At 47.6% G+C, this 14,614-nt stretch overlaps 1 protein-coding gene across 1 annotated transcript in view; it reads left to right on the top strand.

The window, feature by feature from the left end:
• The window catches only part of LOC146822828 (cytidine monophosphate-N-acetylneuraminic acid hydroxylase-like), a 682,085-nt gene that overhangs the window by 474,640 nt on the left and 192,831 nt on the right, over positions 1-14,614 (top strand). The window contains exon 6 of the mRNA XM_085607021.1: positions 4,004-4,151. Coding sequence (XP_085463147.1) covers positions 4,004-4,151 — 148 coding nt within the window. The remainder of the gene's footprint in view (positions 1-4,003; positions 4,152-14,614) is intronic.

Here is a 14,614-nt window from a genome sequence, read left to right as displayed (position 1 = left end):
CTGCTATATCAGGAAAATTGTGCTAAGATGTCAAGAAAAGGGATTGTGCTATAAAGGCATTAGAAGGGCATCTGCCCTAAACTTATCTTTTGCCACGTAAGCAAAAAGGTAATCTCCCGTCGATTGCTTTAGCTTAAATTACAGCAATCTAACATTTCTCTTCACCACCACGATCCCTATATGATTCCTTCAGTTGAAGGTACATGAAGATAACACAGATACATTCAATTCACAAGACACTATACAAAGAAGCTACTATAATGTTCTTTGGACTTTCAGTTGTCTCCAACAGAACGAGATACATGTGTCCAAGGCTGTGCAACAGCTCGATAACACATTCTACGAGGATCACATAAAAGAAACATTTCACATGGAATCTGAAACCATCAATGACTCATTGAAATAATATACATTGAGTCGACTAGCTCCAGAAATAAATAGACTTGTAAGGAAAGCAAGATTACAACCAATGTGGCCTGCATTACCTTTAGCCAATCTTAACGTGAATAATAGAATGTAAAATAATTGCATGACCAGACCTTAATGCCAATATCAGTGCAAAAATAAAATCTAATATAAAAAATCTTTATAAATTAGTTTCAGTTCTCAGCCCCATAATGAAGGTACCCTTCCTTTGCACACTCCTTCAGACATCGAGGGTCTCCAGACATAACTCAACAAGTGTTTGTCTCACCTAGGACTTAAGGACTGGTGAGATGTTAGAGGTCTCAGTGGTGTCCCATTCCTCCGTTCCCTGCATAAGTCAGCTTGAGGGTCTCAGGTTGCATAGACAGTCCCTCTACATCGGAAGTGGCAACTATACTGTGCATTGTTGGTATTTTCCTCTGAAACCTTGAAAGAACCTTCACCTGATTACCCCTCACAATCAAAAATAATTAATGTGTAACCTGTGTGTAAGAGGAGGTCTAGTACTAGCTGTGCGGATTATGTTATCACATTCTTCATCATGAATAGCAGGTCTCTGTTTTTAGAGGTTTTTTATTTCTTTTTTGTGGAATTTTATATAGCGTGAACTTGACCCGCAGGTATTGGGTATCAGAGGGCTACACACGAGCACCAGTTGCGTTACATGAGGACACATTCATTTTTGTTTTGCACGGGGAGCTTAAGTGATTTGCCCAGTATCACAGGATGTTGCACGTCCTTGCCGAGACTCAAACCGGTTCCCAGATTTGAGGTCGACTGCCCTAGCCGTTAGGCCAACAAGTTTGCCATTTATATATGTGTGGCTGCTGATCTGCAGTAGTGCAGTATGCATTTGAGTGCCTATTTATGCTCAAGCCGAAACAGGAACCTCAAGACCTCAATGATTTATATTCGCTGCACTGACTTGATTCTCAGTTTAACTCTGCCTTTTGAGACCTTGCTACTGCAGTCCCTTGCAAATCGTAAACATTAGGGGGCATATTTATAATAACTGACGCATCCCTGCATATCAGCAGGGATGCGCCAGTTATTTTGCGCCCCAGCTCCGCCATCATGGATGCCCCGCATTTATAATGCGGCGCACCTTGGGGCAAAAACGGCACAGATGCGTCACGCATCTGTGCCGAAAAGTGGCGCATTTCTGGAGTTGCGTCGCAAGCGCGACGCAGCTCCAGCAAGGCTCGAGGGTGCCCTATCTGCACAATGCTGCGTCAATCCTTACGCCTGCTTCAAGCAGGCGCAGGGTTTTGACGCAGCATGGGCTCAAAAGTGACTGAGTGAAATCTTGTAGATTTCACTCAGCCACTTTTAGGAGGCGTTCCTGCGCCCTGGAACGCCTACATGTGGCGCAGGGCTTTACAACGTGACGCATCTCCCAGATGCGTCACGTTATAAATACCCCGCACCATGGCGGAGGATTTGCGCCGCTGCTGCGTCACAAAAGTGACGCAACGGCGGCGTAAATGAGGCGCAAGGGCTTCATAAATCTGCCCCTAGATTGCGACTGGATGTGTTGTCCGACAAGCCAGCCGTACCATTTTTTGAATCTGTTACAGCCTTGAAACTCAAAAATGTCTTTCTGATCCTCCTCACCTCTAAGGCCACAGTTTAAACTGGTTTTGAGCAGAGGCCAGAGGATAGCTCTATCCTCTAGGTTTCTGTCATGCTCACCCTCTTTTTGATTCCCTTTATTGGGTGCCTGTTCACAAACACATCGGGGCAGATTTATGATAACTGGCGCACCCCTGCATATCAGCAGGGATGCGCCAGTTATTATGCGCCACAGCTGCGCCACCATGGATGCGCCGCATTTATAATGCGGCGCACCATGGGGCAAAAACGGCACAGATGCGTGACGCATCTGTGCCGTAAAAGTGGCGCATTGCTGGAGTTGCGTCGCAGCTCCAGCAATGCTCTGGGGGGCCCTATCTGTACAATGCTGCGTCAATCCTTACGCCTGCTTCAAGCAGGCGCAGGGTTTTGACGCAGCATGGGCCTAAAAGTGACTGAGTGAAATCTTGTAGATTTCACTCAGCCACTTTTAGGAGGCGTTCCTGGGCCGGAATGCCCCCAACTGCCCTGGAACGCCTACATGTGGCGCAGGGCTTTACAACGTGACGCATCTCCCAGATGCGTCACGTTGTAAATACCCCGCACCATGGCGCAGGATTTGCGCCGCTGCTGCGTCACAAAAGTGACGCAACGGCGGCGCAAAAGTGGCGCAAGTGCAACATAAATCTGCCCCATCTTCTTCAAAGTACTTTGAACTACTCATCAGGCTCTCCTTGAGCATTCTTCCTTCTTTCTTCTAAATCTGAACAATACAATATGTCCACAATCTAAGTCTCTATAAAAATCAATAAAAATGTAATGAACAAAAAAAGAAAATGGGAAAAATAAATAAATAAATAAAACTGATTCAATGAAAACCCTTTCCCGCACCTCGGTTCCGTCTTTCCCTCATGTCTTTCTTGCACATCTCTCAAGAAACTCAAGAAAAGCTCTTTTCTAATAGCTGCTTACGTTTTATATTTAAAAACTGTTAATATTTCCTGTTTTATTGATTAGTCGTTATGTAATTAAAAATGGTAAAGCTGCAACTAATCTGACCCTTAAAGCTGTGACTAAAAGAGAATACACCATTGCGCTGTAGAATTTAAAGACTACAAACTGACCCTGATGGTAATAAAATAAAGTGTTGGAGTGCTATAGAACGTACATCATGCAGTTTATGGTGACTCTATGAGAAGCAGGGGGTATCTGGGTTCTGTCATAATTCAGTGACAAGATATGTGAGTGTGCAGCTCAGGAATACCTAAGTAGGATGCCAGATACATATATCCTTCAGGGCAGTGGAGTAGCGGCAGGGCCACAGGGACGGTTGCGCTGGGCACAAAATTCTTAGGGGTGACATTTTTTAAAAGAAAACAAATTTTGCAGCAGGTCTCTTTCTGGCAATTTCTTTTCCTTTTAAATTTTTTCGCCCGCGCTGGCTAGGGAGCTCAATACTTGCCATGCCTCGGGCACTTTCTTTTCGAAGTTTTATATAGCGCGAACTAGACCCGAAGGTATCAGAGCGCTTTACATGAGCACCAGTTGCATTAAAGACTGACACATCGTTTTTGTTGGGCATGGGGAGATTAAGTGATTTACTCAGAATCACAGGATGTTGAGTGTCCCTGCCGAGACTCGAACCCGATTCCCCAGCTTCGAGGTCTAGACATAAGGCCACATCCTCTCCCCAATGTGGCAACCCACGTTACGCAGATGCCTCAGGGTAAGGTAAGGGGCAATATATGCTGTTTACATTCAACGTGTCTGTGCTGTTGCGTGTTGTCAGGACATTCGCAAACTTTCATGAAATAAAGACCATGACAAGGAAGACTAGGAATCAATATAATGAAGGTTACTCTGAATAAATCTGGTCATTGTACCACACGTTAGACGTGTAAAAATGAGACCACAGCATTTTGAAAGAATATAAAGGTAAAAGAGTCATATGTAATGCTTGCTTGTTTGATCACAGCATTTTCCATATTTTCTTTTTGTTTTGCAGTTATCCCACACTAAAGAAGCTTTCTGAAATGAGACCTGACGTGCCAATTTATGTTGGAGATACTGAAAGGCCTGTCTTCTGGTATCTTGAGCAAAGTGGAGTAAAGCTAACAAACATACATGTTGTACCTTTTGGAGTATGGCAAGAGGTATTGTATACTACTTAAACATTTATATAGCACTTTATCATAGTTTTGTGGCCCCACATTGCCGTCATTGGATTGGGGTGATAGGTAAGCCAGGTATTTGGTTGGTACTGTACGTGCCAAATCCACAAAACGTTTGCTATGAGTGGGTGTGGATTACTCTTGTGGTACCCATGGATTGGTTGTGTTATGCAGGAGTAAGCCAGGAGTGCTACAACAAAAACCTACATCTACATCTATGTGAATCCGGCTCCAGGGAGGGGTATGCACACCACCAACAAAGTGCCAAACAGCTTTGGGAGAGCTGCAGGAGTTGCAGCAGCCCCTTAAGTGATGTTTATAAAAAGACTTTAAGTTGCTGAGGCCCTTAATGTCATAGCACCGAGGAAAGTTGATCATTTTTTCTATTCTTTCCTGGACTGCAGCTTTTGCTGTACAACTTGGGGGTGTAGGGACTTCTAGCCCTATGACTGAATGTGTTGTGGCCTGAGAAAGTAAAGGAAAGACTCTAACTCATTTGAAGCTTTTTAAAAATGCTTTATTTAGAATACTCTATTGACAATGGTTGCTGCTGATCATTAAAATGTACAAAAGGGGGTGGTGATGGATGGAGCATCAGAACCAATCAAACACTCACACCCAGTCAACAGATCTGGGTTTTATCCATCACCGTTCTTTAGCCCACTCTGCCACCCCAGTTCAGACATGGCCATATGCAAATCAGTCTGACCCTGTGCCTCATGGGAACAGTCCAGCCCGAACTGCCAAGCCATGCCTTCCCTGGACCGGAAACAAGCTTCCTAGGACCGGTTTCTGCCATTTCAGCCGTCTTCAGCCATGCTTGCTTGAATCCAGTGGCAAAGTGAGCAAGGGACTCATGTCTGAGCATACCCTGCCAACTTATGGCGAACAAAGCGGTACAAAAGGGGGTGGTGATGGATGGAGCATCAGAACCAATCAAACACTCACACCCAGTCAACAGATCTGGGTTTTATCCATCACCGTTCTTTAGCCCACTCTGCCACCCCAGTTCAGACATGGCCGTATGCAAATCAGTCTGACCCTGTGCCTCATGGGAACAGTCCAGCCCGAACTGCCAATCCATGCCTTCCCTGGACCGGAAACAAACTTCCTAGGACCGGTTTCTGGCATTTCAGCCGTCTTCAGCCATGCTTGCTTGAATCCAGTGGCAAAGTGAGCAAGGGACTCACGTCTGAGCATACCCTGCCAACTTATGGCGAACAAAGCGGTACAAAAGGGGGTGGTGATGGATGGAGCATCAGAACCAATCAAACACTCACACCCAGTCAACAGATCTGGGTTTTATCCATCACCGTTCTTTAGCCCACTCTGCCACCCCAGTTCAGACATGGCCATATGCAAATCAGTCTGACCCTGTGCCTCATGGGAACAGTCCAGCCCGAACTGCCAAGCCATGCCTTCCCTGGACCGGAAACAAGCTTCCTAGGACCGGTTTCTGCCATTTCAGCCGTCTTCAGCCATGCTTGCTTGAATCCAGTGGCAAAGTGAGCAAGGGACTCACGTCTGAGCATACCCTGCCAACTTATGGCGAACAAAGCGGTACAAAAGGGGGTGGTGATGGATGGAGCATCAGAACCAATCAAACACTCACACCCAGTCAACAGATCTGGGTTTTATCCATCACCGTTCTTTAGCCCACTCTGCCACCCCAGTTCAGACATGGCCGTATGCAAATCAGTCTGACCCTGTGCCTCATGGGAACAGTCCAGCCCGAACTGCCAAGCCATGCCTTCCCTGGACCGGAAACAAACTTCCTAGGACCGGTTTCTGGCATTTCAGCCGTCTTCAGCCATGCTTGCTTGAATCCAGTGGCAAAGTGAGCAAGGGACTCACGTCTGAGCATACCCTGCCAACTTATGGCGAACAAAGCGGTACAAAAGGGGGTGGTGATGGATGGAGCATCAGAACCAATCAAACACTCACACCCAGTCAACAGATCTGGGTTTTATCCATCACCGTTCTTTAGCCCACTCTGCCACCCCAGTTCAGACATGGCCATATGCAAATCAGTCTGACCCTGTGCCTCATGGGAACAGTCCAGCCCGAACTGCCAAGCCATGTCTTCCCTGGACCGGAAACAAGCTTCCTAGGACCGGTTTCTGGCATTTCAGCCGTCTTCAGCCATGCTTGCTTGAATCCAGTGGCAAAGTGAGCAAGGGACTCACATCTGAGCATACCCTGCCAACTTATGGCGAACAAAGCGGTACAAAAGGGGGTGGTGATAGATGGAGCATCAGAACCAATCAAACACTCACACCCAGTCAACAGATCTGGGTTTTATCCATCACCGTTCTTTAGCCCACTCTGCCACCCCAGTTCAGACATGGCCATATGCAAATCAGTCTGACCCTGTGCCTCATGGGAACAGTCCAGCCCGAACTGCCAAGCCATGCCTTCCCTGGACCGGAAACAAGCTTCCGAGGACCGGTTTCTGGCATTTCAGCCATCTTCAGCCATGCTTGCTTGAATCCAGTGGCAAAGTGAGCAAGGGACTCACGTCTGAGCATACCCTGCCAACTTATGGCGAACAAAGCGGTACAAAAGGGGGTGGTGATGCAAGAGCCATGGCAAGTATCAGCAGCTACATCCCTCTGGCAAACAGTGCCGACAAGGTCACCCCAGACAGTTCTGCTGCACACTCCTCTCTGCTCATGTTAACTTCAGGGCCTGGAGCACCAGAGGCAGCAGGAGGGAAACAGCCTATACCGTGCATGGCAACCACCACTGGATAAAAAAAAAAATATATATATATTTTTTGTGTGAAAAAAAAAAAGTTTACGGGACAATATAGTTAGGAAATTGAATTTAAAAAACCTTAGAAATTAATTGGAAAAAACAACGGTTACAGGGACGTTATAGTTAGGCTCGCATTTCACTCATACAAAACCATTGTAATTCAGCAGTTATAGGTACTTGAGCAAACCATAACTTGACCATGCCATGAGTGATGTAATATGTGAGGTCATAAGCAGTGCATTTCGGAAGCATCAGTTATAGGTAGCTCAGGTACCTATATCGGCTGAATTTCATTGGTTTTGTACGAGTGAAATGTGAGCCTAACTATAACGTCCCTTTAACCTTTGCTTTTTTTTCAGTAAATTTCTAAGTTTTTTTATATTCTATTTCCTAACTATAACATCCCTGTAACCTTTGTTAATTCAGTTAACAGTTAATTTTATTACCTAACTGAGTGGGTGTGTGACTGGGTCCATGAGTGTCTGACAGAGTCTGTGAGTGCATTTATGAGTGTGCCGTGGATCTGTCAGTGATTGCATAACTGTCTGAGAAGATCTGTCACAGGGTGTGTGAGAGTCTGAGTGGGTCTATGGGAGCACGTGTGAGTGAGTCTGCGAGTGGGTGTATGAGTCTCTGAGTGGGTCTCTAAATGCGTGCATGAGTCTCTCAGTGGGTTGTGAGTGGGTGTGTGGGTGTCCAATTGAGTCAGTGACTGCATGCACAAATATCTGAGAGGGTCCATGTGTGAGTGCATGAGTCTTTGAGTGGATCTGTGTTTGGGGGCATGAGTTTTTGAGTGGGTCTGTGTTGGTGCATCAGTCTTTGAGTGTGCCTGTGAGTAGCTGTAAAAGTCTGTGAGTGGATTTATAAGTGGGCGATTAAGTGCCTGAGTAGGTCTGTGAGTGGGTGCTTGAGAGGCTGAATAAATCTGTGAGTGGTGGTGTTAGTGTTTGAGTGGATCTATGAGTGGGTGAATGAGTCTCTGAGTGGGTCTGTAAATGGGTGTAAGAGTGTCTCACTGAGTCTGTGAGTGGGTGAATGAGTGTCTGAGTGGGTCTGTGAGTACATGCATGAGTCTTTCAATGGGTCTGTGAGTGCATGCTTAGGTCTGTGAGTGATTACATAAGTGTCTGAGTGGGACTGCGAGTGGGTGCGTGAGTCTCTGAGTGCATCAGTGAGTTTCTGCATGAATCTGAGTGGGTTTGTGAGTGGGTGCTTGAGTCTCTGAGTGGGTCTGTGAGTGATTACATAAGTGTCTCTGTGGGTCTCTGAGTGGGTGCATGAAACTCTGAGTGGGTTTGTAAGTGGGTGTTTTAGTATTTGAATGTGTCTGTGAGCGGGGGCATGAGTCTCTGAGAGTGTCTGTAAGTGGGGTGTAAGAGTGTCGGACTATGACTATCAATGGGTATATGAGTGTCTGAGTAGGTCTATGAGAGCATTTGTGAGTGTCTTAGTGAGTCTGTGAGTGGATGCATCGCAGCTCCATTGAGCAGCTCCAGACAGCTATCCCCTGACTGCTGACTGCTGCCAGCAACCGCAGGCCTGCCTGACCTAACAGTTGTCTAGCAGCAGTAAGTCCTGGGTTCCCTCTTCTCACAAGGACCAGCACCAAGGTATCCTGCCCCTAGAAGCCTTGCCTGACTTTTTGCCCCCACATATTCCTGCCATTTTCCCACTCTTCCGCGTCCCACTCCTCATTCTCATGCCTCCTCAGTGCCCCTCCAACGATCTACTTAATGGAGGCCGCAGCAGAGCAACATGCAGTGGATTTGCCAAAGGCATGCCAAAGACCCAGCAAAGGCAAGATCATCCTCACTTATCCACGCCTGGCCTAAACCCAGCACCAGGAACCCTGGTCCTCTAGACTCCCACAGGTACTTTGCTGCTGAGCTTCATACCCTAGACCCCAGACACAACAACAGCTGCTGCCTCGCATCTCCCCACTTCACGCCAGAACTGTTTACTTGTCTCCACTGCCCCATCACCTCCACTAAAGGACTGATCACCACCGCAGGAACCAGTACATTGCCCTCCACAGACCGGACTCAGCAATGCCATTGAATCCGAACACTATATCTTCCTGGGTGACCTCAACTTCTACCTAGATGACTCTACAACACCAACTCCACCAACATCCTGGAAAGACTGGACAACATTGGCCTCAAGCAGCTAGTCACTGATCCCATGTGCAAACAGAACACATGCTGGACCCCATCTTCATGTCTAGCAACAGAATCAGGTCCAACCGTACCTCGGAACTCACCTGGTGCGACCACTCCATCGTACACTTCACCATCGACAGACATACCCATACCATCCCCAACCGTCAAAGCACCTCCTTCTGCAGCTGGTCTAAGGTCACTCAGCAAGATTGGACTGAGGTCCTCAGCACCTCACAATCCAAGGACACCACCAACATGGACCACGCAGTACAGAACTTCAACGACTGGATCACCAGCGCCACAGACAAAGTCGCTCCCACCAAACCAGCTAAAACTCACAGACCCTCTAAACAAGCCAGCTGGTACACCCCGGAACTCAGCATATCAAAACGCAGGTGAAAACAACTTGAATGAAGATGGCGCACCAGCAGGAACCACACAGACAGATTCATCTTCAAAGTAGCCCGAAACGACTACCAATGACAGATCAAAGCAACAAAGAGAGAGGTCCTGACCCACTGGATCGACCCCAGCACCACCCAAACCAAAGAACTCCTCAGCATCGTCAGAGAGATCACCTGCCCATCAGCAACCGAAAACCTGATCCCCTCATCACAGGAACTCTGCAACGCCCTGGCCGACCACTTCCACAACAAAATAGTAACAATAGATAAGAACTTCCCCAACCCTTCAACCGCCTCAACCTCCAATCAACGACCACCCGCTCACCGTATGCAAATAATGCACCAAGCACAACCATCCTTATAAACTCTATCCACACGGGAGCACCCACCCACCCCTGCCCCCACCAACTCTTTAACCTCAGAAGAGACAAATTCAGCCACCAACTCACCACAATCATCAATGTCTCTCCAACCATGGCCACCTTACCTGAGGCCCAGAAACATGCCAAGTACAGACCCCATCTCAAGAAATGTTTCGGCAGACCCCAATGACCTCCAGAACGATCGTCCAATCTCCTTGCTCAGGCTCCCCACCAAAGTCCTGGAGAAGGCCATCAACCTCAAACTCACTGAACACCTTGAGAGAAACAACCTACTAGACCCCTCCCAATCAGGATTCAAAACCAACCACAGCGCTGAGACAGCTTTGATCGCCGTAACAGATGACATTCACAGCCTACTTGCAGAGGAGAATCAGCCCCCCTGATCCTGCTTCACCTCTCTGCCTCCTTCGACATGGTCTCCCACCACACACTTATCGATCCCCTACTCTAAATTGATATAATTGAGGGCGCGCTCAGATGGATGGCATCCTTTCTCACAGGATGCACCCAGAAAGTTTGCCTCCCTCCCTTTACATCGCAAGCCGAGCACAAAATCTGCGGCGTTCCCCAAGGCTGATTCCTCATCCCAACACTCTTCAATGTCTACATGATAGCACTTGCAGACAACATCAGATTGTACAACATTAACATAATTTCCTGTGCTGACCACACACAGCTCATCCTATCACTCTCTGCCAACCCCACCTTAACTAAGTCTTACTTCTACAACTGCATGAAGAACATTTCAGCATGGATGAAGGACAACTGCCTAAAGCTCAACACAGACAAGACTGAAGTTCTCATCTTCAGCAAAGACACCACCTTCTGGAACGACATTGGGTGGCCATCAGAACTCGGACCCACCTCCTCGCCAAAAGACAACGCTAGCAACCTCAGCATCAACTTAGACAGCGACCTCTCCATGAAACGTCAGGTCAAGCTGTCTCCTCAGTATGCTTCCACACACTGCATACTCCACAGAATCTTCAAATAGTTCCCTATCACCACCAGAAAGATGGTAACGCCAGTCCTCATCACCAGCCGACTGGACTACGGCAACACACTCTATGTAAGCACCACCACTGAACTTATACAAAGACTCCAGACAATCCAGAATGCAACCGCCAGACAGATCTTCAACCTGCCCAAGAGAGTACACATCACCTCAAAGACCTCCACTTGCTCATGGTCCAGAAGAGATGCCATTTCAAGCTCTTGACATATGCCTACAAAGCCCTCCACGACCTAAGACCCACCTACTTGAACCACTGGCTGCACTTCCACCATCCCTCCAGGAACCTCAGCTCCGCACCCCTCGTCCTCGCACAGATACCTCATGTTCGCCAGTGCTGCACTGGAGGACACTCCTTCTCCTTTCTTGCTGCCAAAGCCTGGAACACCCTGCCCCCTCCACCTCCACACCTCGCCGACCTGGTTCTTTGAATGAGACCTAAAGCAAGCGCTTGAATACCCTCTCAGGTGACAAGCTGCGCTTTACAAATAATGATTGATGGATTGATTGTTGAATCTCTCAGTGGGTCTGTGAGTGGGTGCTTGAGTCTCTGATTGGGTCTGGGAGTGGGTACGTGAATCTCTGATTGGGTCCGTGAGTGCATGTGTGAGTATCTGAGTGGGTAACTGAGTGTGTGTATGAGTCTCTGATTGGGTCTGTGAATACGTGCATGTGTGTTTGAGTGGGTCTGTGAGTGGGAGCATGAGTCTCTGAGTGGGTCTGTGAGTGGGTGCATGAGTGTCTGTGTGGGTCAATGAGTGGGTGCATGAATATCTGAGTGGGTGTGTGAGTGGGTGCATGAGTGTCTGCATCTGTGAGTGGTTGCAGTGGGTCTCTGAATGGGTGCATGAGTATTTGGAGGGCTCTGAGTGGGTTTATGAGTGTCTGAGGGGATCTGTTAGTTGGGGTGTGAATGTCTGAGTGGGTCTGTGAGTGGCTGCATGAATTTCAGAGTGGGTCTATGAGTGTGTGTGTGAGTCTCTGAGTGGGTCTGTGGGTAGATGCATGAGTCTCTGAGTTAGTCTGTGAATGGGTGCATGAGTATCTGAGTGGGTCTGTGAGTGGCTGTGTGAGCCTATTTGTGGGTGAGTGAGTGGGTGTGTGTCTCTGAGTGGGTCTGTGAGTGGGTGCATGAGTGTCTGAGTGGGTCTGTCAGTGGGTGCATGAGCCTCTGAGTGGGTGAGAGCGTAGATGCGTGGGTGCCTGAGTGAATCTGTGAGTGGGTGTATCAGTCCCCATGTGGGTCTGTGAGTGCATTCATAAGTCTCTCAGTGTGTCTGTGAGTGGGTGCATGAGTCTCTGATTGGGTCTGCCAGTGCGTGCATCAGTATCTGAGTAGGTCAGTGAGGGTGTGCATAAGTCTCTGATTGGGTCTTAGAGGATGTGCGTGAGTGTTTGGGTTTTTGAGTGGGTGCATGAGTTTGACTGGGTCTGTGAGTGGGTGTGTGAGTATCTGAGTGGGTCATTGAAGGGGTGCATAACTATCTGAGCGGGTCTGAGAGTGGTTGCAGTGGGTGTGTGAGTATCTTTGGAGATCTCTGAGTGGGTGTATGATTGTCTTTGTGAGTCTACCAGTGCATGCATGAGTGCTTCAGTGGGTCTGTCAGTGAGTGCATTACTGTGTGAGTGTACAAATATTTAGTTTTTCGGCGATATTTGTGAATTCATAGCAATGTTACACGAGGCGTGATGAGCGTCACTGTGAATTCACAAATTTCATCTGTGGCGCTGAAGAACATTTTCTTCAACATTTTCTACACAAAAACTGTCCCAGAAACACCCCCATATCCCACCCATGGGGTCAGGGTACAACCAGCCTGACCCTTTATGCTAGTTTCTGCCATGTCATTTGAGCCCCGGGGACTGTCCAATAAGCTAAAATGTCAGCCACAACTCTCTGCTCTGGTTACGACCAGCAAATCACAGCTTTCCTGCTGGTGTACGCATTTGCGAATCATCGCGAAATAATCGCAAATTAGTTGCAACCACAGATATACAAATTTGGACTTCCTTAAATCTTTTGACAACTACTGAACGGGTTTACTCCAAATAACTGAAAGCGTGATCTGCGGAACCAAATCTACCTTTCTGCCACATTTGGTGTAATTCCGTCCAGCGGTTTAGGCTGTAGGCTTGTCCAACACTCCTATGGGAATTAACATAGTAAACACACTATTTTTTTACTCCCCATTTTTCTTGGCCGTCGCTTGACCGATTGTCCCCAAACATTCCATGCACAACAAGAATCAGGGAGGCACTTTGTTTGAAAAATTTCATGAAGATTCATCAAATGGTGTCAAAGTTATAGGCAAGTCAAAAAATGCTTTTCCTATGGAAAAAGGTCTCACTATAACTACCTACTGGCAGTTGCCAGTAGGTAGTTAGATTACAATCTAGTTTCCATAGGAAAAGCATTTTTTGTTTCACAAATAACTTAGGTGCCGTTTGATGTATCCTCATGAAATTTTCAAAACTAGTTTGCCACTCACTGCGGCTGCTGTCTTGAAAGTTTTGGGGTGATCCGTCAAGTGAGGACCAAGAAAAAGGAGGTCCTAAAATGCGTTTTCTCCATGCAATTTTCCATGGGAACGTTAGACACAACTAAAACCAGAACTGCTGAACAGAATTACACCTAATTTGGCAGAAAGGTAACTGATGGTCACGAGAAGTGCCTTTTCTGATTTGGTGTAAATCTGCTCAGTAGTTGCAGAGTTATTAAAAGAAACTCAAATTTTCATATATAGAGACGAGAATTTTCCAAGGATCCCACAGTCCCTATGTTGAAATCTGATGGGCTGTCAACACTTCAAACCAAGAAGAGTTGGCAGCCATCTTGGCACTAGGCTTCAGGCGAGACCTACAAAAAATGTATTAAAAAAGAGAGAAAAGGGGCAGGGTAGAAATAGCCGGACCCCCTAGGCCTCTTGGGAGGGGTCCAAGAGGGAACCCGCCAATTAAAAAAACTTTTCAGCAGGAGCTGTGCTGGAGCCGCAGCTCCTGCCAAAAAAAAAAAAAAAACAGAGGCTCCCACGATTCTCTATTATTTAGCCCTCCAGGTGGGCCTGGTCCCGGCGGCATGTGGGCTTAAATAAAATGATAAAGGAGGGGGGCACAAGGGCCTCCCTCCTTGTGCCCCAGATACCACCACCTTTCCGGGGCTAATTGAAAAGAAATGGGAGGTCTAGTGGAAACAAATGCCCTGGTGACTACCACTTCCCGGGGCTAATGCAAAATAAATTGGGGGTCTCGCAGACTCCGTGCCTCAGACCTCACAGGGCTATTTTCTGTGTAATGGGGGGCCTCACGGACGCCTTGGGCCTCGGGGACTTCAAGCTCTCCGGGGCCAAATTGTATTTTCTCAGTCCCAGGACTGCCACCTCCCTGGCCATATTACATCAAAGAGGGGGGGCTTCATGGACCACCAACTGGAGCCACGTATTGCCCTGGGGACTGCCACCATCCAGGGCCAGCTCCTGCTATGTCCCAGGGTGCCCACCCCGGGACACAGCTGTGTGCTGTGGCTTGGTGGGAGCTTTAACCGTTCCTGGAAAGCCACAGCAAATACTCCGCTTTCAGCAAGCGAGAGTAAAGAAATGCTTTGCTTCCTGAAAGTGGAGCATTCATCTGTTTCCAAAATTGCTTACACACACAGGGAGCTGCATGTTTAGCAGTTCCCTGTATGTGAAAGCAATGCCGGCTCCCGCAGGAGGCGCGGAGCTGGCAGTGA

This window comes from Triturus cristatus, chromosome 5_2, assembly GCF_964204655.1.
Source record: "Triturus cristatus chromosome 5_2, aTriCri1.1, whole genome shotgun sequence".
NCBI lineage: Eukaryota > Metazoa > Chordata > Amphibia > Caudata > Salamandridae > Triturus > Triturus cristatus.
The sequence above is the reverse complement of the archived record's forward strand: the minus strand, read 5'-3'. Positions and strand labels throughout refer to the sequence as shown.